Source organism: Microcaecilia unicolor, chromosome 2 (assembly GCF_901765095.1).
Source record: "Microcaecilia unicolor chromosome 2, aMicUni1.1, whole genome shotgun sequence".
In the NCBI taxonomy this organism is placed as follows: Eukaryota; Metazoa; Chordata; class Amphibia; order Gymnophiona; family Siphonopidae; genus Microcaecilia; species Microcaecilia unicolor.
The window spans coordinates 623,072,186-623,095,038 of NC_044032.1; the positions used below are offsets into that span (position 1 = coordinate 623,072,186).

At 41.8% G+C, this 22,853-nt stretch overlaps 1 protein-coding gene across 1 annotated transcript in view; it reads left to right on the forward strand.

The window, feature by feature from the left end:
• OTUD4 (OTU deubiquitinase 4) overlaps window positions 1–22,853 on the forward strand; it is a 246,343-nt gene that overhangs the window by 12,946 nt on the left and 210,544 nt on the right. The window contains 2 exon segments of the mRNA XM_030191676.1: window positions 12,102–12,152; window positions 14,915–14,961. Of these exon segments, the coding sequence (XP_030047536.1) occupies window positions 12,102–12,152; window positions 14,915–14,961 (98 nt within the window).

A 22,853-nucleotide genomic window follows, 5' to 3' on the forward strand; every position in this document is an offset into this window, starting at 1 on the left:
TCCAGGTGTTGCAGGTTCACATAATGACTCCCTCTCATTCAGGAGATGTGAGTGCTTCCTCTGCAGCATCCTTCATGAACCCAGCGTGCAGAAGACCTGACCTGGAAATCGAATTCTAGTGACCCAGCTTTGTATGGAGTTGGCTTTTAATGAATTCCCTTTGCACAGTCTACTGACATTCCTGCATGATCTTGTGAACACAGTTCTTAGCTGCAAAGGCAGCATTCGCATCCCCTTAAAAGATATGTTTTCCAGTCACAAGTAATATGGATGCTAAATCAAGTCTGGAGTTCCACCAGGAATCTCAAATTTTACTGTTAGTTGCCAGAGTTACTCTCCAACCTCCACCACAGAAATTAAATCAATTCTTGTATACCTCTAATATCCCCTTTCCCTGGGTTCAGTGTGGTTTACATTCTAGGTGAGACAAAAGCCAATGTTAATGTGAGGTATGAGAACAATTTAAAAAAACATTGGTGTAATGCATGAGACTAAAAACATTATAGGAAAGGATAATGGATGATACTAGGAGGTAGAAGTTATGAAGCAGTCTTTGGGAAGAGAAAGGTTTTTAGCCTCTTCCTGAAGCTAAGGTAGCTGTTTTCTGTTCTGATGGCAATAGATAGAGAGTTCCATATTTTAACTCCAAGTACAGGGAATAGAGATCTGAAAATCTTCTGATTTCAAATTGTCTTTTGAAATGGTGACGCTAGCATCGGTTGTTCTTTCAGTCTGTTAGACGTAGCGAAGTGGTCTTAGCACTTCATAGGTAAACCCTATAAGATTTGAAAAACTAAACGAGCAGCTTTGTACATAAGTACTACTACTACTACTACTTAACATTTCTAAAGCGCTACTAGGGTTATGCAGCGCTGTACAATTTAACATAGAGGGACGGTTCCTGCTCAAGGAGCTTACAATCTAAGAGACAAGAGATAAGTACATAAGCAATGCCACACTGGGAAAAGACCAAGCGTCCATCGAGCCCAGCATTCTGTCGACGACAGCGGCCAATCCAGGCCAAGGGCACCTGGCAAGCTTCCCAAACGTACAAACATTCTATACATGTTATTCCTGGAATTGTGGATTTTTCCCAAGTCCATTTAGTAGCGGTTTATGGACTTGTCCTTTAGGAAACCGTCTAACCCCTTTTTAAACTCTGCCAAGCTAACCGCCTTCACCACGTTATCCAGCAACGAATTCCGGAGTTTAATTATGAGTTGGGTGAAGAAACATTTTCTCCGGTTTGTTTTAAATTTACTACACTGTAGTTTCATCACATGCCCCCTAGTCCTAGTATTTTTGGAAAGCGTGAACAGACGCTTCACATCCACCTGTTCCACTCCACTCATTATTTTATATACCTCTATCATGTCTCCCTTCAGCCGTCTCGTCTCCAAACTGAAAAGCCCTAGCCTCCTTAATCTTTCTTCATAGGGAAGTCGACCCATCCCCGCTATCATTTTAGTAGTAGTAGTAGTAGTAGTTGCCCTTCGCTGCACCTTTTCCAATTCTACTGTATCTTTCTTGAGATGCGGCGACCAGAATTTAACACAATACTCAAGGTGCGGTTGCACCATGGACCGATACAACGGCATTATGACATCCTCACACCTGTTTTCTATACTTTTCCTAATAATACCCAACATTCTATTCGCTTTCCTAGCCGCAGCAGCACACTGAGCAGAAGGTTTCAGTGTATTATCGACGACGACACCCAGATCCCTTTCTTGGTCCGTAACTCCTAACGTGGAGCCTTGCATGACGTAGCTATAATTCGGGTTCTTTTTTCCCACATGCATCACCTTGCACTTGCTTACATTAAACGTCATCTGCCATTTAGCCGCCCAGTCTCCCAGTCTTGTAAGGTCCTTCTGTAATTTTTCACAATCCTGTCGCGAGTTAACGACTTTGAATAACTTTGTGTCATCAGCAAATTTACCTTGCTAGTTACTCCCATCTCTAAATCATTTATAAATATATTAAAAAGCAGCGGTCCTAGCACAGACCCCTGAGGAACCCCTCTAGCTACCCTTCTCCATTGTGAATACTGCCCATTTAATCCCGCTCTCTGTTTTATTTATTTATTTATTTATTTGTTGCATTTGTATCCCATATTTTCCCACCTATTTGCAGGCTCAATGTGGCTTACAATATTCCGCCTGGTTATTGCCATAGCAGAGTAAAGATACAATTAATAATTACAGGAGAATATATGTAACAAATGAGATAAAGCATTAGTTATAACGGGATCAATAATAAAATGACAATTAAAGTTGTAATGCACTAAAGTTCAGGTGATGGGTCATTGCGGTATGTTCTGTTGAAGAGATAATTACACATTGAGTGAAGAAAAATTTCTCCGATTCATTTTAAATTCACCACCCTGCAGCCTCATCACATGCCCCCCAGTCTCAGCATCCCTGGAAAGCACAAACAGGCTCTCCACATCCACTCATTCCACTCCGCTCATCACCCCACAGACCTCCATCATATCTCACCTCAGCCATCCCTTCTCCAAGCTGAAGAGCCCCAGCCGCCCCAGCCCCTCCCCACAGGGAAGCCGTCCCATCCCCTTTATCACCCCTGACGCCCCTCTCTGCACCTCCTCCAACTCCACTACATCCCCCCTGAGGCGCGGCGACCAAAATTGCACACAGTATCCGAGGTGCGGTCGCACCATGGAGCGACACAAAGGCACCATAATGTCCTCATTTTTGTTCTCCATTCCTTTCCCAACAATACCCAACATTCTGTTCGCTTTCTTAGCCCCAGCAGCACACCGAGCAGAAGGTTCCAACGTATTATGAATGACGACACCCAGATCCCTCTCTCGGTCAGCGACTCCCAACGTGGAATCCTGCATGATGCAGCAACAATTTAGGTTCCTCTTTCCCACATGCAACACCCTGCACTTGCTCACATCAAACATCATCCTCCACCCAGATTCTCAGTCGCGTAAGGTCCTCCTGCAATCCCTCACAATCCTCCTCTGATTTAATGACCTTGAATAACTCTGTGTCATCAGCAAATCCAACTACCTCACTAGTCACTCCCATCTCCAGGCAATCTACAAACACATTAAAAAGCAGCGGTCCCAGCACAGACCCCTGGGGAACCCCACCAACCACCCCTCTCCATTGAGAACACCGACCATTCAACACCACTCTCCGTTTTCTATCCTTCAACCAGTTTCCAATCCACAATAGAACAGTACCCCCCATCCCACGACTCTCCAATCTCCCCCAGAGTCCCCCATCAGGCACCTTGCCAAACGTCCTCTGAAAATTCAGATACACAACATCAACCGGCTCACCTCCATCCACACGCTTGCCCACCCCCCCTACCCCCAAAGAAATGCAATAGATTGGTAGAGGCAAGACTTCCCTTCACCAAATCCATGTTGACCTTGTCCCATCAATCCATGTCCTCGAATATGTTCTCTACAATAGTCTCCACCATCCCGCCCGGCACCGACGCCAGACTCATCGGTCCACAATCTCCTGGATCTCCTCTGGAACCCCTTTAAAAAATTGGCGTTACATTTCCTATCCTTCAGCCAGTTTTTAATCCACAATAGGACATTTCCTCCTATCCCATGACCCTCCAATTTCTTCTGTAGCCTTTGAATCTGAGTCTTTCTGCTATGGGAAGCCAGTTCAGTTTGTTAAGATGAGTTGAAACACTAGTTTATCTATTCAGTCTGAATATTAGTCTAGCAGGTGTATTCTGTATGATTTGTAGTTTTTTTCTGATATTGACTCTTAATACCAAGAAATAGAACGTTACTGTAATTCAAGTGAGGTAGGACTAACATTTGGACTAGTAGTGCGCACTAAAGGCTTTTTGGTTGAAGAGTGATCTGACTAGATGTAACTGTCTCATTTTGAATAGTGTTTTCTTCCATAGCTGGTTAATATGGGAAGAGATGAATGAAGAATCAAGCAAGACCCCTAGTACTCTGGTTTCAGACTTGACTGTAAAGCTTTGACCGTTGGACAAAGATATTGATGATGGGACCTCTACTCCCTGATTTCGGAACCACGGGACTTTGGTTTTTTGTACATTCAATTTCAGTTTATTGATCAGAGCCCAAGTGCTAACAGCAGTCATGCCAGTCGCTACAGACTGAGTTGTATCGTTTGATGCTGTTAACTGGTAAGAGAAGCAGGATGTCATCTGCGTATGATAATAGTAGTTAATTAAGACCCAGGTGTGTTGAGGCAAGGGAAGACAAAAAGATTGAACAGGATAGGTGAGAAGGGAGATCCCTGTGGGACCATGCAGTAAGGAGACCAGTAGTTGGAAAGTTGGTTGTTTTGCTTGACAGAATAGTTTTGATTTGAAAGGAATTCACTAAACCATTTGATCACAATCCCTGTTATTCCCATCTGGTCCAGGCGTTCAAGTAGCAATGTGTGGTGAACCGCATCAAATGCCGCCAATATATCGAATTGGAGAAGAGTTACTTCTTTGCCTTTGCATAAATGTTGTTTGATATATGTAGTTATAACTAGCAGCAGTGTTTCTGTACTGAAGCCAAATTGTGACCAGTGTAATATAGAAAAATTTTCCAGATATGTAGATATACTTTCTTACTCATCTATATGTTACAACTTTGCTTGACCCTTCACTACCAATTATAATGTTTTAGTACATATTGTGTTGTCATTGCAAGTAGTATATATACCATGCCATACTTTGTATTGTTCGAATACTTTTACTGCTCTAATTGCCTCCTGCTCATGTTTGATCTATTCTTACTGTACACCGCCTTGAGTGAATTCCTTCAAAAAGGCGATAAATAAATCCTAATAAATAAAATAAATACTGCATCTGTGTCCAACCTTCACCACAGAAGCTCTTTCCCCTGTCAGTTTTTTTTCACATGCATCTCAAGGTTCTATTCTTTCTCCTCTCCTGTTTAACATCTTTTTTAGTCCTTTAGCACAATTATTCAAAGTTATAACATTCCTTTTCTAATTTATGCAGATTATATTTTATTACTTCACCGAATTGATCTCCGGTCTCTTAACATGTCCTCTCTCCAATGTTGTTTAGAAGCCATTGCCCAATTGTTTGACCACAGACTGGTTTTGAATTGAGAGAAAACAGGGTCTCTAGTTTCTGCTATTTGGATGTTATCTTAGATTCTCACTTGTCTTTTGAACCTCAGATTTCTTCATTATGTAAGACTGGATTTTTTTTCTTCTGCGATAGTTACATTCAGTACAATCTTTCTTCACTCACAATGCTTTTCATTCGCTGATTCTACTCTTTTTTTTATGACCAGACTTGATTACTGTAACTGTGTTTATCAAGGGATTCCAAAAATTACTACTACTACTGCTCATTTCTATAGTGCTACGAGACATACGCAGCGCTGTACACCTGAACATGAAGAGACAGTCCCTGCTAGACAAAGCTTACAATCTAATCAGATTGCCCTTAATAACGTTTGCAAATATCCTACTTCCTTACATCTTAGTTAACACCTAATTCAGGTCAGTAGCAGTGCTAGCTCTCCAGCAGCCAAAGAACAAAAAATAGCTGCTTGTTAGAACAAATTTTGAGTATTGCTACTATACTCTTTAACATACTTTGTCTGTTAAGTTTCTACCTCTACAAAAAGTTTCAGTTTAAAACTATGGAAAAAAGGGTTGTGCACTATAGAAACTAGTTAATAATGCTTGATTCTCTCTTTTTTTTTTTTTTTTTTTCCCCTGGGACTGAAGTAGGCCATATCGTGCCTGCTAGAGGCTATTGGTTAATGTTGTGGTACAAAGTTCAAATTTTAAAACTAGGGAGAAAAGAGTATGAAGATTATCTGATAAAGTTTGTCTCTTTTTATTCTGCCTATCAATAACTTAAAAGTTCTCCTTTAAATCCCAAAGTTTAAAATACCAAAGCACAGACCAAAATATGTGTACTTACCAGAGAAATATAGTCTCTCAGAACTTCTAAAGAAAGAAAGTAAAGTGGGACCTTTCCTCTCTATATGGTTTTAAATCAAAAGGGACTGCTTCAAACAGACCCTTTCAAGCTAGCTCAGTAATTAGATTATTTCCAAAGGTTATTAAGGGTAATTACATCTTAACACCTTAACACCAATTCAGGTCAGTAGCAGTGCTAGCTCTCCAGCAGCTGCAGCCAAAGAAAAGAAAATAACTGTCTGTTAGAAGGTATTTTGAGTCTTGTTAGTATCCACGTTTTGTACTTTGGCTGTTTTTCTAGTGGTAGAAACTTATGTTTAAAACTATGGGAAAAGTTTCTACCTCTAAATAAAGTTTAAGACTATGAGAAATGGGTTGTACACTATGGAAACTAGTTAATAATGCTTGCTTCTCTCTTTTTTTTTTTTCATTTTTATTTTTACCTTAAGACTGAACTAGTCCATGCTGTATCTGTTAATGTTGTGGTGCAAATTTTAAAACTAGGGCCAAAAGGTATAAAGACTAGTTGATACAAGTTTGTCTTAAAAAAAAAATTATTCTGCCTATCATCAATTAACTATAATTCCTTCTTTAAACCCCAAACTTTATGATCCCAAAACACATAGCAAAATAATGTCCACTTACCAGAGAAATGTCCTTTGCAAATGTTCTTCTTCCAAACACCTTAACTAACATCTAATTCAGGTCAGTAGCAGTGCTACCTCTCCAGCAGCTAAAAATTGTGCTTAAACATCTTCAAACTCTTCAAAATATGGCTATTTGTCTTTTATAACAATCCTATAATCTCAGGGGAATATAGCTTAATATCAGAGTACTATCTCTATATACATGTATCACAAAAGTACTCCAATAGCTAAATAACAATACTTTAATTGTTGCAAATACATGTACATATATTATCAACAAACATACAGAATTTTCTATGGAACTCACTTCCATAAGCCTTTCACACTAACACACCCACAAGCACTCCAAACACATACACCTCAATCAAATAATCCAGCTCTATGTAAAGAACTTAACAAGCTTATACTAAGTACAAAACAAATGGACCTGCATAACTTTGACAGACTTGTAAAATATTTTTAACATACAGTCATTGCAGCCAAAGTCCAAAAGTGGTGACCACAAATCACTATCATAAAGATGGCAACCATTTGATAGTGTCAAAGAGCAGGTAATAGCTGTTTCAAAGTTCAAAATCCGGAATCAACGGACTCCGTATTTAAATGGACAAACTCCAAACTTAAAGGATCTTGATAAGTGCCGAGTGTTCACATATATACCATCACCAGCTGCGTGTGATGCTTACTTGCGTGGTGGCTCTGTGCGGCAAGGAGAAGGCTTCTGAGGAAACCACAACCGTCAATTCGGCGGCATAACTTTAAATCTTCTAGTTCCTCAATCCGACACCGCATTTCGTGGTGTACTTCATCAGGAGGAACCATATACCGCAGTCTGTAACAATTCAATTAAAACATACCCAAAAACAGACTGTATCACAATCTCAAACTACTATACTCTCGTAGCCTTATGACACATTATTAATACACTTAGTGGCTGTTTACTATCGAGACTGCTGTCTAAGCGGGAAGTCCAAATCACCGCCCCCTAGCGTAACGCTCGTGTCTACTTCTTCCAGGGATTAAGTACCCCTTTTGGGATTGCCCCTTGGCGAAGTTTATAACCATTCTACTTCAAGGTTAAGACCCTTAGGGGCCACCGTATCCCATGTGAAGATGTAGCGCTGTTCTATTGCAAGTAATTGTGCACTGACGTCGCCGCCCCTGATGGGGAGGGGGCGACTTGTACTAGCACTAAACACTTTAAATCCTCTATGACATGGTTTTGATTAATCCAGTGAGTTACCAATGGAGCCTCTCTCCTTTGGATTCTAAGATTACTAATATGTTCAGCCAACCTATGTTTTAGTTGTCTCTTAGTGTGTCCAATATAGCGAGCACGGACACATGATGCAATGAACCACTCTTTCACTATTGCAAGATGTGTTGGCTTGCAAATAAAACCTTTTCATAGCAGAGACTGGGTGGCAGCACCGGTGGTTGGGAGGCAGGGTAAGTGCTGGGCAGACTTCTACGGTCTATGCCCTGAAAATGGCAAAGATAAATCAAGGTCAGATATACATATAAAGTAGCACATGTGAATTTATCTTGTTGGGCAGGCTGGATGGGACCATACAGGTCTTTATCTGCCGTCATCTACTATGTTACTATGTAAATGGCATAGCTCCAGACTATATGGTACCATTAATAAACTTACCTCAAAGAAACACTAAATATGCCTTTATCTGCCGTCATCTACTATGTTACTATGTAAATGGCATAGCTCCAGACTATATGGTACCATTAATAAACTTACCTCAAAGAAACACTAAATATGAGGCAAGAAATTATCTCAGACTACACCTCCCAAATTGCAAAAAAGTGATCTCGAAAACGGTCCACTCTGCAGACTTCACTTACCTAGGAACCAAATGGTGGAACTCCTTACCACCCAAAATAAGAAATATACAGGAATATACTAGATTCCGCAAAATCCTCAAATTGTACCTATTCAAACAAACCCTCACAAAGAACAGCCATATCTCAAACAATTAATTATTATCTGAATTGGTTATTACTCTATTTACAATTAACTTTCTCTTTGCTTCATGTACAATTTCTCATTCATAATAGATTTTCTAAATATTAAACATCCATAGCTATCCCAGTATGTTTATGATACTGTATTGTAAAATTGGATTCTTACAACAAATTACTTTCTTATGCATTATTCTTTATGTATCCTATACTGTTTGTTGTAAGCCACATTGAACTCAGACTTGTTTGGGATAATGTGGGATATAAATGTCACACAAAATAAATTCCAGGCTGATGGTATTTCAAAATAGTCTGGATAGGATACAGTCTTCAGCTGTTGGGTCTTCCTCCAAATTCCCCTGCTCTCCCCTCCCCCCCACAAAGAGCATCAAGATAAAGCTTTCAGCATCAAAAAATTCTTACAACGCTTTTCCCTCTTGCGGGCCAGTGCAGTTGATCCTGCTCAACCAGGGGAAAGAGTGCAGGGATTTTATTCCGAGTATTTTCTGATTATAAAAAAGATAGATTTCCGTCCCATTGTTTTACCACATACAGATAACATTCAGGTCATAGGGAATCACTATTGGCAATACTATATTCGTTAGCTCCTTGCATCTAGTAGTTTTAGCAGTTTATCTGTGCAAAGTGAAGTGCACATTTCCCTATTTGGATGATTCGCTGGTAAAACATACTTCCCAAGAGAGAGCAGAGAAGTGCACTTAACCATTTGGGTGTTGCAGTTGCTAGGTTTTCTCATAAATTATCCCATCTCTCATTTAATCCTGGCACAGAGTTTGGAGTTCATAGGAGCCTTGCTAGACACAACTCGAGCAACTACCTTTTTTCCGCAGCAAGGGATCATGAACTTGCTATCCATTGTGGAAGAAATTCAGCAGAGTCGATAGGTATCAGCTGGTTGAATATTGAGGATGCTCACCCCTGGCGTTGTCTTCATTTGAGGCAGGCTCAATGGACCTTACATACATAGCTCAATCCATGGAGAGCCTTTGGATGTAGCTTCTGACAGTAGTCTTCTATGGGCAGCCCATTATTATTATTATTTGTATCATTTGTATCCCACATTTTCCCACCGATTTGCAGGCTCAATGTGGCTTACATTTGCCGTAATGGCAAAAGGAGAACCCTTCCAAATCCCTCACATTCAAGCTTAGAGTTGCATTCAACTGGGCTGGGGAGCTCATGTATATTTATTTATTTATTTATTTGTTGCATTTGTATTCCCACATTTTCCCACCCATTTGCAGGCTCAATGTGGCTTACATTGTTCCGCCATGGCTATCGTCATACCAGAATAAAAGATACAATTAGTAATTACATAAGAACATGGGTAACATAATGGAGTAAAGCATCAAATATAAAGAGAACATTATCGGAATAACAGATAAAGCGGTAATGTTTTAGAGCATGGGCATCACACCCATGGTGTGTGGGTTGCTCAGGAGCAACTTTGTCAGATAAGCTTCCTAGAGCTTAAAGGCTGTATGGAATGTTCTTTCAGAGATGTTATCCTGGTTCAAATGGACAAACAGGTGACTATGTACTATGTGAACAAGCAGGGAAGGAACAGGATCATATTTTTTGTGTTGTAAGATCTTCTGAAAGTAGAAATGGTGGGAGAGGGCAATTTCCTGCAAAGTGAGTTGAGTACTTTTCCGCTCACAAGTGATTCCTGAATTAATGAAGTTGTCTAGAAGATCTTCTGAGATTCGAGAACACCATGGATCAATTTTTTTACCTCTCTGTTCAACAAGAAACTGCCTCAGTTATGCATCAGGATAGGGACACATGGCAAACTAGTCTTGGATGCCTTTCTCCTGCATTGAGGACAAGGTGTTCTGTATGCCTATCCTTCAATTCCCCTCCTAGCAAGGTCTCTTGAAACTCATACACTAGGGAATCATGATTTTCATAGCTCCTTATTTGCTGAGGTAGGTTTGGTTCCCACTTCTGATGAATATTTCCATCGGAAGTCTAGTGGGTCTGGGTTGCTTTCCAACACTTATCATGCAACAGCAGAAAATGTTGTTGCGTCCCACCCAAGATCAAGTCTCTAGCCCTCACAGCGTGGATGTTGAAAGGTTAAGAGTGTTTTCTCTGAACTTGCCTGACTTGCTCCCAAAGGCATTATATTTCAAAATGCTTGCAATGGACTGAAGGGGTCCCGCACAACAGCAGTAGGTGGGAAGAGGTGCACATGCATGGCGCGGCTTACTTAAAAGTTCTGGGAAGTATTGGAGAAATTTTCCCCATGGACTCTGTTGGATGACGTAACCCATATGTGAGAACTCTTAATCTGCTCTCCTTGGAGAACATCTGCTACAGGTAACTTAACTGTGTTTTTTCTGTGTAATAACACCTACACACACTGATTCACTCTCCCCTGGGACTCCTCTCCTGGATTCTGCCATACTTTCACCCATTGTGGTTCAGAAACCAGCCAGGAGCAGAGGAATATGGTGAGAAAAAGAGAAGCAAACTGTGGTACTTTACTTGTTTATGCCAGTTGGTTTCTCCTTGGTTTTGTTTTCTTATTCTCTTACCATGAGCAAAAATAACCCAGAGTGGTAGCATTTTATGAATGGATAGATTTTTTCAGCAATAAACTTTTAAAGGCAAGAGTCCACTTCTTGAGATGCAAACAGGTGCTGGTAAAAAATTTTAGGAGATGACATTGGGCAAGTCACTTAACCCTCCATTGCCGCAGGTACAAGCTTAGATCGTAAGCCCTCTTGGGAAAGGGGAAATATCTAGCGTACTTGAATGTAACTCAACGAACTACCACTGGAAAGACATGAGCTAAGTATTTTCTTTGTTTTCTCAGTTTTGCTCCTTTTTTTTTTCTTTTTTATTATTTTGATCATTTTGATTTGTTTTCTTATTTTACTCTATTGTTTAGTATCTATATTTTATATTTGTGTATATATAGAGAGATCCACCTTTGTCCTGTTTGTCTTGAATAGATTGTAAGCTTTGTTGAGTGGGGATTTTATCTTATATGTTTGTGCACAGTGCTGCATACATCTATAGAAATGGCGATGATTAGTAGTAGTACTAAATTTTAGGAGTCCAGGAGACTATGCTCCTGAGATTTTTGTGTCTGACTTGTGCGTCGAGTCTGTAAGATTCCACCAGTCTGTGTTGCTTCTGCTACTACACAGTAACACAGCTTTTCCTCTTGAAGTCTCACCATGTGAGAGCAAATGAACCTTGATTTTAAGCTGAGAAGGAAACTCGGGTAGCTTAATGCAGTGTTTCCCAAGTCCGGTTCTGGAGTACTCCTTGCCAGTCAGGTTTTCAGGATATCTATAATGAATATGCATGAAAGAGATTGCATATAATGGAGGCAGTATATTCAAATCAAGTTCATGCATATCACTGTGGATACCCCTGAAATCTGACTGGCAAGGGGTAATCCAGGACTGGACTTGGGAATCACTGGCTTAATGGCATCTTTTCTGTCTTCACTAAGCTTTCTCATTGGGGGTTTGTCATATGTAATAAATTTTCATTTTGTTGTTTTTTCTAGTTTATTGAGGGATCTTTTGAAGACTATTTAAAACGTTTGGAAAATCCACAGGTATGTACCAAGTTGGTTAATGTGATGATTTTGATTGTGTTTGAAATACAGTGGATTCTGCTCATAAGAGTTTATTGCAAACAGATTTTGAAAGTTCCCTCTTTGTTCCTTTCTTGTGATAGCTGCTGTTGTATGTGTACGTTTGGTGAGAGGTTGGCATTGGTCTCAATCTGTGACCAGTCCAGGGTTCTCTGAGCCTGCCAGAAAAGGTCACCTTGCCTGAATAACTTCCAAATGATCAAGTGTGGCCCTTCAGCTGACAGACAGGTGTTATTGAATAAGATCCTGTTATGGTGGTGCTGTTTTGCAGTGTTTATTTAGTTAAAGCTAGTGTACCTCAGTGCCTATATTAATATATTTTTCATTTTTCCTTCACTTTTCTACTGATTTTATAACAAAAGGGAGGTGCATTGTTGGTGTTTCTTTATCTAGACTGGGCTCAGAAGTCTGTCACCTTTGCTTTGTGAGATGCCCATCCTAGTCCTTTGACAATATATCCACAGTCCCAGGCACTGAATATTTTCATAAGTGTATATTATAAGTGAGCAATAAACATTCTTTTTTGGTGGGGGATCATCAGAATATCCCTGCCATCAAACGCTTCTAGAAGAACCTTCATAAGCGAAGTGCAAATCCTCATAGACCCACAGTTTTTTCTTTAACCTCAATTTCACTATAAATGATATTTTAATAATATTTTTGAGATTTTTAAAATTTTACAGTATAAATGGTGAAATGTAAGATCACATTTGCATTACTTAACTGGCATCAGCTTTCAATGAAGAGAGAAACCTATGAGGAAAGGCTGAAGCTGGCTAGGGCTCTTCAGCTTGGAGAAAGACTGCTGAGGGGAGTATGATAGAGGTCTATAAAATGATGAGTGGAATGGATAGATGTGAATCGTTTGTTTACTCTTTCCAAAATGCTAGGACTAGGGGGCATGCAATGAAGCTGCAAAGTAGTACATTTAAAATGAATCAGAGAAAATCTTTCTTCACTCAACATGCAATTAAACTCTGGAATTTGTTGCCAGAGAATGTGGTAAAGGCGGCTAGCTTAGCGGGGTTTAAAAAAGGTTTGGATGACTTCCTAAAGGAAAAGTCATAGACCATTATTAAATGACTTGGGGAAAATCCTTCTATTTCTGGGATAAGCAGCATAAAATGTATTGAGCTTTTCTGAGATCTTGCCAGGTATTTGTGACCTGGATTGGCCACTGTTGGAAAAAGGATGCTGGGCTTGATGGACCTTTGGTCTGTCCGAGTGTGGCAGTACTTATGGCCCTGGTGATTTGCTCTGATATCTCCGATAACACTTTCACATCTCTATCTTGTATTGATTGTTAAGCTGCATTCATGTATATCTACCACACTCTTCTCTCCCATGGCCTTTTCTTCTTCCTGATCCATGCGTTGTAAGAAATGCTGCCCAAGTTGCCCAGGTAAGGGGACATAGACTACTGAAGTGGTTATCTTGTGATTTGATGACTTTGGCAGAGTCTTGCAAGTGCCATGTCAAAAAAAAACACTGATTCAGAGTGAGTTGGCATTGTTTGTTTGGTTTCTGTTTTTGTTTCTTGTTCTGCATACAGTCTTGTTTCGTTTTTAATGGGATTGGATTTTAATTTCATGTTGGTAGACCGTATCCCAACAGGTACTAATTGGAAACATTCGGGTCTATGCTTACTTGGTGTGAGGAACTTTGTAGAGGTGATTAAATCATCAGCAGCAGGGCTAAAGCATTTGTGTTGAGTTTAGGCACTGAGGTACTGCATACTGCTCCTAAGGCTCTCCAATGATGTCCTTTACTATTCATGTAACTTAAAACAGTGGAGAAGATTGATCTGTGGCTGGGGGGGGGGGGGGGGGGAAGGCAAGGACTTGGGCTTATTCCCAGATATTTTGTTCCCTTAGTCAGTGGGGGGGGGGGGGGGGGGATGCTGCTCAGACTTTGATTAGCTTCTATCACTGACCTCCCTGTGTGAGCTTGGGCGAGTCACTTTACCTTCTTATGCCTCTGGGATAGGGTTGCCAACTAGATCCAGATTCGCTCGACAGGTTGATCCAGTCCTGGCCTTACTCCATTGCATGCAGGGACTTTTGGGTTCTGATTTCCTTAGAAAAGCAAGGCTACAAGTCCCTGCATGTATTGGGGTAAGCCCAGGACTGGATCAACCCTGTCTGGCGGTTTATAGTTTCATTTTACAGGTACTGGGTCTGTCCCCAGTGGGCTCACAATCTAGGTAGTACATTGTACTACTGTTGTACCTGGGGCAACGGAGGGTTAAGTGACTTGCCCAGAGTCCGATGGAGCTGCAGAGGGAATTGAACCTAGTTCCCCAGGATCTCAACCCCCTGCTGACCATCAGGCAGCAGCAGGAGTCGAATCCAGTTCCCCAGGTCCACAATCTGCTGCATTAGCCATTAGGCCACTCTGGGATCCAGTTGAAAACAAGGCTTTAGTTTTCATGGCTAGCAAACTTTAGATTGTGGCGCATTTTTAAAGAACATGTATTGTTGGCATAGCTGAATGTCCTTGGTAATTCAGTACATATCTCTTGTACTGGAAGGGGAATTTTTATTTTACAAATAATGAAGCCAAAACTGTGAAGAAAACGCAAAACACACATGACGTGACGTGCAGTCAAGTTGGAACAGTTCTTTATTAAAACAATGAAGAACACAAATATTATGCTTAGATTTCTTTTTTCATATTATATTGATCAGTTGCCTGAGTTTTTTCATGTGTGTTGTTGCCTACAGGAATGGGTTGGCCAGGTGGAAATAAGCGCCCTGTCCCTGATGTACAAGTAAGAGAAATGTTTAATTCTCTGGAATATTTGCTGTTACCTTATTGCACATTGCAGTCAGCTATGAAATCAAAGCTTTAGGCTTGCTTATACCATTAAAGTCAGTTAAAATGAAGTTATTTTCATGCAGCCCCCCAGAATTTGAAGGGAAATCAATTGTCGACAGCTAGACTTTTCCTGCATAAGGCATCTAGCTCTAGGTAGTATTTAGTGTTAAAAATATTAGCATAGGGTATTGTACAGTAAAGAGTTCATGTGTACTGGAGTACATCAGAGCCAAAAAAAAATTGTGTGCAGAAACAGGAGTAATAAAAAGTGGAGGGATAACACAAAAAACTGTTGGTGTCTTCTTGATAGGAAAAATTGAATTCATATATAGCATAAGCACTAGACTTGAAATGAAAATTTTATATGCCCTAGAACACGAAATCATGGCTAGGTTTACTAAGGCCTTTCTTCCTTTTTATTTTTATTGGGGGTGGGGAATTAGCTTAGTGATGCAACTCCAAGGATAAAGGTTTAGCTTTGTGAGGTCTGTAGAAACCCAAGGCAGGGTGCCGTAGATCACTTGTCCCATCAGTGTGAATCCACAGGAAGAAAATTATAACTGATAATTATTCTCTCAGCACTCTGCCTCAGACAGCTGCTATGCTAATAGGATCAGCTTAAGCTCTTTTCTCTCAACAGGGTTGAAATAGAAAGGCATGTGATAGTCGCTGACCGTGTACAGTTTTGAATATGAGGTTCTCCCAAAAAGTTAACTGTGGGATGCAGTAATCAGTGAGCATTCAAATTACAGCAGCTCATTGTGAAATGTCACCTTTCCTGTCTGCCTATGAGCAGTGACTGGCTCACACACTAACAAGAAGAGTGATTTTTGAAAAAAAAAAAAAAAAAGCCAGCATCTGCATTAGCTTCCTTTCCTCTCTGATCCAAACCCCCAGTCCTTGGTGTCTAGGGCACACCCCAACCTGACCCCCTCCCCACTACTTAATAAAATAGCTCTGATGTCTAGTGGCACCCTTCCGTCAGGTTGTACCTTTAAAAGAGGCAGCAGTAATGCCCACTCACTCCTGCCTCTGGTGCCACCATTTTGGAAAATGGTGGTGCCTGATCCCATGTGGTGTATCCAAAGATGCACTGAGGGGGGTTGATCTGCCTTATATGGGAATAGACAACTATAGGACAAAGATAGGAGGAGCAGATTTCAGCAAACAAGTTGGACATATATCTAGTGCACAGTGAGAAGAATACTTTTTTAATAGTGTCCAAATTGTATCCACAGGAATAATATGTGTACAAGCTTAGTTTACTTCTTCCAGGTCTTGGAATGAATACAGTAATAATTCATTTGGAGATCTTTTTCTTGGAATAATTAGCTAATACGTTTACTGATGGCTGCTTATGTAGTAAGTTATCATCAATTGTACATTTGTTTGTCTGAGTAATTTCCTTCACTGTATTGAACAGCCTTTTCCAATCCTTTGGAATTGTTCCTATGTGAGATGAATGTATAATTTTTCTAGTTATTAATATTTTGCATTTATAAAGATTAAATACAGTTAGCTATTGCCATCTAGCCTTGGTAATCATTTTTGCCAGGCCCTCTCTAGTTGTCTACAGTTTCTCTTTATTGTTAATTCCTCATTATACCAGGGAGATTGGCTTAAAGTTCCTGGTGCAATTTTATCTTATACACTGTTTACAGTTTTATTTTGGTTTACCATCTTTGCTTCAGAATCATCTAATCTAACACTGGTGCCATTTTGTTTTTCAAAACTCAACCATATCGATTTTCTATCTAGATTGTTTTCTCTTGTCAGTTTCTGTTGAACTTCGACTGTTTTCCATCTAATAACAGTCTAGGACGTAGTGATCTGACCAAGTTACAGGTTTCCAGTGGTTGTCAGAAAAAAATCTGATTTTGTATCTACATTATAAGCAGAGGCATCTAAATGGTGGCCATCTTTATACGATCTCTGAAATTTAGGGAAGGTTATGCCCAAGGAATTTATGAAGTACAAAAAACTCTTTTTCCGAGGACAAGCAGGCCATAATTCTCACAAGTGGGTAACGCAGTCTCGTGTTGCCTGGTCCAAATCTTATGACAAGCTTTATAAGAGCTTTGTGGAGTGCGAGACATGTTCCACTGCACATGTGCAAGTGCCTTCCCACCCTCCACAAGAGCACGGTTACCACAGTTATTTTTCTACTGTGGTGAGGAGTGCCTGCTTTTGGTGGCGGCTCTTCCCTGTCCAGTCTGGAAAGAACTTTTCGGTGCCTTTCGGCATGTTTTTCCGCTTCTTTTTCGCTGTGCCCATGTTCAGGTCCCCTTTTTTCTCTCCTCATACAGTTTTAGTTTCTTTTTTCCCCAGCTTTGCTTCCTTTGTCCCAGTTTTAATTTTCCTTTGTTTTCCACATCGTTAGGCTTCGTTTAGGGCTTAACTTCGGCCTGGTTTTTTCCCTTTCTTTTTCTGGTGCCTTGCCCCTTTTTCAGGCACCATCGCTTCGTTTGATTTGGCTGTGGAGGTTTTTCCATCCATGTCCACTCAAGTTCCCAGTGGCTTCAAGCGCTGTACCCAATGCAATTGGACCATACTACTACTACTACTATTAATCATTTCTATAGTGCTACTAGACGTACGCAGCGCTGTACGCTGGAACATGAAGAGACAGTCCCTGCTCGACAGAGCTTACAATCTAATTAGGACAGACAACAGGACAAACGAGATAAGGGAATAAAGGATGATAAAATAAGGGTTCTGAACAAGTGAACAAGGGTTAGGAGTTAAAAGCAGCATCAAAAAGGTGGGCTTTTAGCTTTGATTTGAAGACGGTCAGAGATGGAGTTTGACGTACCGGCTCAGGAAGTCTATTCCAGGCATATGGCGCAGCAAGATAAAAGGAACGGAGTCTGGAGTTAGCAGTGGAGGAGTAGGGTGCAGATAAGAGAGATTTACCCAGTGAACGGAGTTCCCGGGGAGGAATGTAGGGAGAGATGAGAGTGGAGAGGTACTGAGGAGCTGCAGAGTGAATGCACTTATAGGTCAATAAGAGGAGTTTGAACTGTATGCAGAAACGGATAGGAAGCCAGTGAAGTGACTTGAGGAGAGGGCTAATGTGAGCATAACGACCCTGGCGGAATATTAGTCGTGCAGCAGAATTTTGAACAGATTGAAGAGAGAGATGGCTAAGTGGGAGACCTGTGAGAAGCAAGTTGCAATAGTCTAAGCGAGAGGTGATAAGAGCGTGGATGAGGGTTCTGCTAGTGTGCTCAGAAAGGAAAGGGTGAATTTTGCTGATATTATAGAGAAAGAAACGACAGGTTTTAGCAGTCTGTTGAATATGTGCAGAGAAGGAGAGGGAGGAGTTGAAGATGACCCCAAGGTTACGAGCTGATGAGATAGGAAGGATGAGAGTGTTATCCACAGAAATAGAGAATGGGGGAGGAGGAGAGGTTGGTTTAGGGGGAAAGATAAGAAGCTCAGTCTTGGTCATGTTTAGTTTTAGATGGCGCTGAGACATCCAGGCAGCAGTGTCAGACAGGCAGGCTGATACTTTGGCCTGAATTTCAGCTGAGGTTTCTGGTGTGGAGAGGTAGATCTGGGAGTCATCAGCGTAAAGATGATACTGAAAACCATGGGATGAGATCAGAGTACCAAGGGAAGAAGTATAGATGGAGAAGAGAAGAGGTCCCAGGACAGATCCCTGAGGTACACCAACTGACAGTGGGATAGAAGTAGAAGAGGATGCACTAGAGTATACACTAAAGGTACGCTGGGAGAGATAAGAAGAAAACCAGGAAAGAACAGAGCCCTGAAATCCAAGTGAGGACAGCATATCAAGGAGTAGGCTATGATCAACAGTGTCAAAAGCAGCAGATAGATTGAGAAGGATGAGGATAGAATAGAGACCTTTGGATCTGGCTAGGAACAGATCATTGGAGACTTTAGCAAGCGCTGTTTCAGTTGAATGAAGGGAGCGAAAGCCAGATTGAAGTGGATCAAGAATAGCTTGAGATGAAAGAAAGTCAAGGCAACGGTGGTGAACGGCACGTTCAAATATCTTGGATAGGAAAGGGAGGAGGGAGAAGGGGCGATAGTTGGAAGGACAGGTAGGGTCCAATGAAGGTTTTTTTAAGGAGTGGTGTGACTACGGCATGTTTGAAGGCATCAGGAACAGTTGCAGTGGACAATGAAATATTGAGGATATGACAGACAAATGGGATGACAGTAGGAGAGATAGTGTTAAGTAGATGGGTGGGAATAGGATCAGAGGAACAGGTATTTAGTTTTGAGGAGGAAAGAAAATGTGTAGTTTCCTCTTCAGTGATTTCAGAAAAGGAAGAAAAGGAGGCAGGGGTTGGAGGGTTGAGAGAATGGACTAAGGGAAGGAGAGGTGGAGGTGACCTGGTTGAGAATTCAAGCTTAATCTTGTGAACTTTATCATGAAAGAACTCAGCCAGAGTCTGGGGGGGAAAATGAAGGGGGGGTTGGAGGTGAAGGCACTGAGGAGAGAGTTCAGTGTGGCAAAGAGACGACGAGGGTTTGAGCCAAGAGAATTAGTCAACTGGATGTAATAGACCATCTCTGGCAAGGACACCCATTCTTGGTCTCTTCAGTTTTAGCGCCCGGCCATAGTCCCTGCTAACTGTGTCCTCTGTCTTCGGATGAAGAAGCGAACCCAGGTTGTCAGTGAAGCTCAGGGCAAATGGATTTTTGGAGCCAGGTCTGATTCCTCGATGTTGGCATAGACGTCAGCGGTATTGACATTGGCGGTGTCGGCGTCAGAATTGAGTGCTGCACTGGGAGCGTGGGTCTGCATGGCTTCTGCTAGACCTATTGACACTGGGAGAAGTAGTGAATTGAGTGATTCTCCACCTTGATTCCGACTGCTAGGCAGGGCCCCCGGGACCATCCACAGTCCGATCTGACCCTGAGGTAACGTGAGGATTCGATGTCATCCTTGTTGCAACCGAGAAGCCTCAATGCTGAGCTTTGGATGAAGGCCAAGAAGCATCGGCATCGATTGTCCTCGACACACACTGCTGGGTGCTCCGGGACGTCGAGGGATTCAACTCCAGAGAACCGTCTGCACCAGGAGAACAGCCGCTGCGTCAGTCTTCCAGCAGCCAGGACCCAGCTCCCGTCTCAGCCCCGTCAATTCTGCAGCCTGTCTCTGAGCTGGCCTCCCAGCCTTTCCTGGTGTTGGCCCTTGATGAGCGCATCCGGGCCTTGCTCCCCAAGCTGCTGGATAGCTTCTTGCAACAATGTACATCGGCATCAGGGGTGCTTGCGCCTGCTCTGCTCATTTATGAAGGAAATGGCTGATGCCATTCCATTTCCTTTGGAGGTGGAGGACAAGCCCAGGGCCAAGATGCTTGAGGTCCTGGACTATGAGTCATCTCTTAGAGGTTGAGACCGTCCCTTTCCATGAGGTACTCCAGGAAGTTCTTGTTCAGAATTGGGAGTCCCCTCTGTTGGTCCCTCTCCTGCCCAAAAAGATCAACATAATGTACCAGATCCACAGCACACCTGGATTTGATGAGCCCCAGTTTCCTCATCATTCCATGGTGGTGCAATCCACCCTCAGAAGCGCCAGAAGTTCTAGAGACTATGCTTCAGCGCCCCCAGGCAGAGAAACCTAGTACCTTGGACTGTTTTGGGAGGAAAATGTTCCAGGCCTCTATGCTTGTATCCTATATACAGTCTTACTAGCTCTTTACAAGCATGTATTTGTGGGACTCTGTGCGCAAGTTGCTAGACTTGGCTGTCTGTCTCTCACCAACTTAGCCAGTTGGCCAAGCCACAGAAGGTGGCATCCAGGATCTCTACCCAAAGTATAGCATTCGCAGACTTTCATCACTGTGTGTTTGACTTGGAACCAGCAGTTCAGCAGAGATTGGTGAATGCCCCAAGCTGGAGGGATTTTTGGAGAGAAAGTTGAGGAGGTCGTTAACCAAATCAAGAAACATACAGATACCATCTCTTCTCTCTCCCGCTGGGCGCCTTTTGGATCAGTTTCCTCATCTAGGAGGGTCCAAGGAAACAGCAAGGCAAACGTTCCACAAACTGCAAGGTAGAAAACAACGAAGCAGATCAGTGGTAAACGTAAACAAGCTTTACTAATAAAATTGCATATAGAGTATCCTGCCTGACGCAGGCCGTGTTTCGCCCAGCAGGGCTGTATCAGGGGCTATAAAAATCGAATAAAACATACAAACAAATTAAAAACAAATATATAAATAGAATATATTAAAACCAATATCAGCTGAAAGTGCAGTAACACCATGACATAAACAATCAAAAACATATATATGTTATATGTCTTTTATTATGCATTTTTTATATGATGGAGTCTGTTGTTTTAGTTTGATTAATTGACTTTATATGTATGGAATGATTAGTTATTTATGGATTTTACTATGTATGTAAGAGAGATGTTTTTTATCTATTATTTATTTTTTATATATAAGAATACATATGTCTTATGTTTTTCATTATATAGTCCATTAATTTCATTAACAAATATGTATGTAACATAGTAACATAGTAGATGACGGCAGAAAAAGACCCGCACGGTCCATCTAGTCTGCCCAACAAGATAAACTCATGTGTATACCTTACCTTGATTTGTACCTGTCTTTTTCAGGGCACAGACCGTGTAAGTCTGCCCAGCACTATCCCCACCTCCCAACCACCAGCCCCGCCTCCCACCACCGGCTCTGGCACAGACCGTATAAGTCTGCCCAGCACTATCCCCACCTCCCAACTGATATGATTTAATTATCTAGTAGTATTTTGTTGTGAAGTATGTGTGTGTGTGTGTGTATGTATATATACATCCTAAGGGCTCTGAACTAATTCCTGATCAGAGAAAAGTTCTCATTAGCTGTGCTGTCTGGACTTAAAGGACGCATATATGCACATCCCGATACTTCCAGCCCACCGGAGGCATCTTTGGTTTTGACTGGGAACACAGCTTTTCTACTACCGCTTGTTGCTCTTTGACCTCGCGTCAGCTCCCAGGGTCTTTACCAAATGCCTAGAAGTAGTCACATCATCACTACACAGCTAGGGGTGCATGTATTCTCCGAGGACAAGCAGGCTATATCCTTCCCACACACTTCCTACTGGTTGACGATCTACGTTGGCCCGAGAACTGGAATAATGCATAGCAAAAAGAAAAAGTATGCTTCTTGATCTGGTCAACCAGTTCCTCAACCTTCTCTCCGAAAAGATTATAACCCCGACATGGGGCATCTGCCATTCTCTGCTGAACCGAATAGTCTAGGTCAGAGACCCGCAGCCATGAGAGTCTGCGCCTCGTTATACTCTGGGCAGAGATTGTGGATGGCACGTCAAAAGTGTCATAACTGCCCCTGACCAAGAACTTGCGACATGCCTTCTGGTGCTTGACCAGCTGGCGAAAAGGCTCGGCGTGCTCCAGAGAGAGTTAATCAACCAAGTTAGACAGCTGCCTCACCGAGTTCTGCAAGTAGACACTTGTGAAGAGCTGGTATGATTGAATATGGGAGACCCTAGATCACCTTTCTTGACCTACACAGACCCTGTTTGAATACGTTCTACACCTATCCAAGTCTGGTCTCAAAACCAACTCTGCAAGGGTTCACCTCAGTACAATTAGTGCTTATCAGCATGTGGAGGGTAAGCCCATCTGTGGACAGCCTCTAGTTGTTCGCTTCATTAGAGGTTTGCTTTTGTCAAAGCCCCCTGTCAAACCTCCACGTGTCATGAGACCTGAGCATCATTTTCACCCAGCTAATGAAAACTTCTTTTGAGCCACTGAATTCCTGCCATCTGAAGTACTTGACCTGGAAAGTCATATTCTTGGTGGCTGTTACTTCAACTCATATAGTCAGTGAGCTTCAG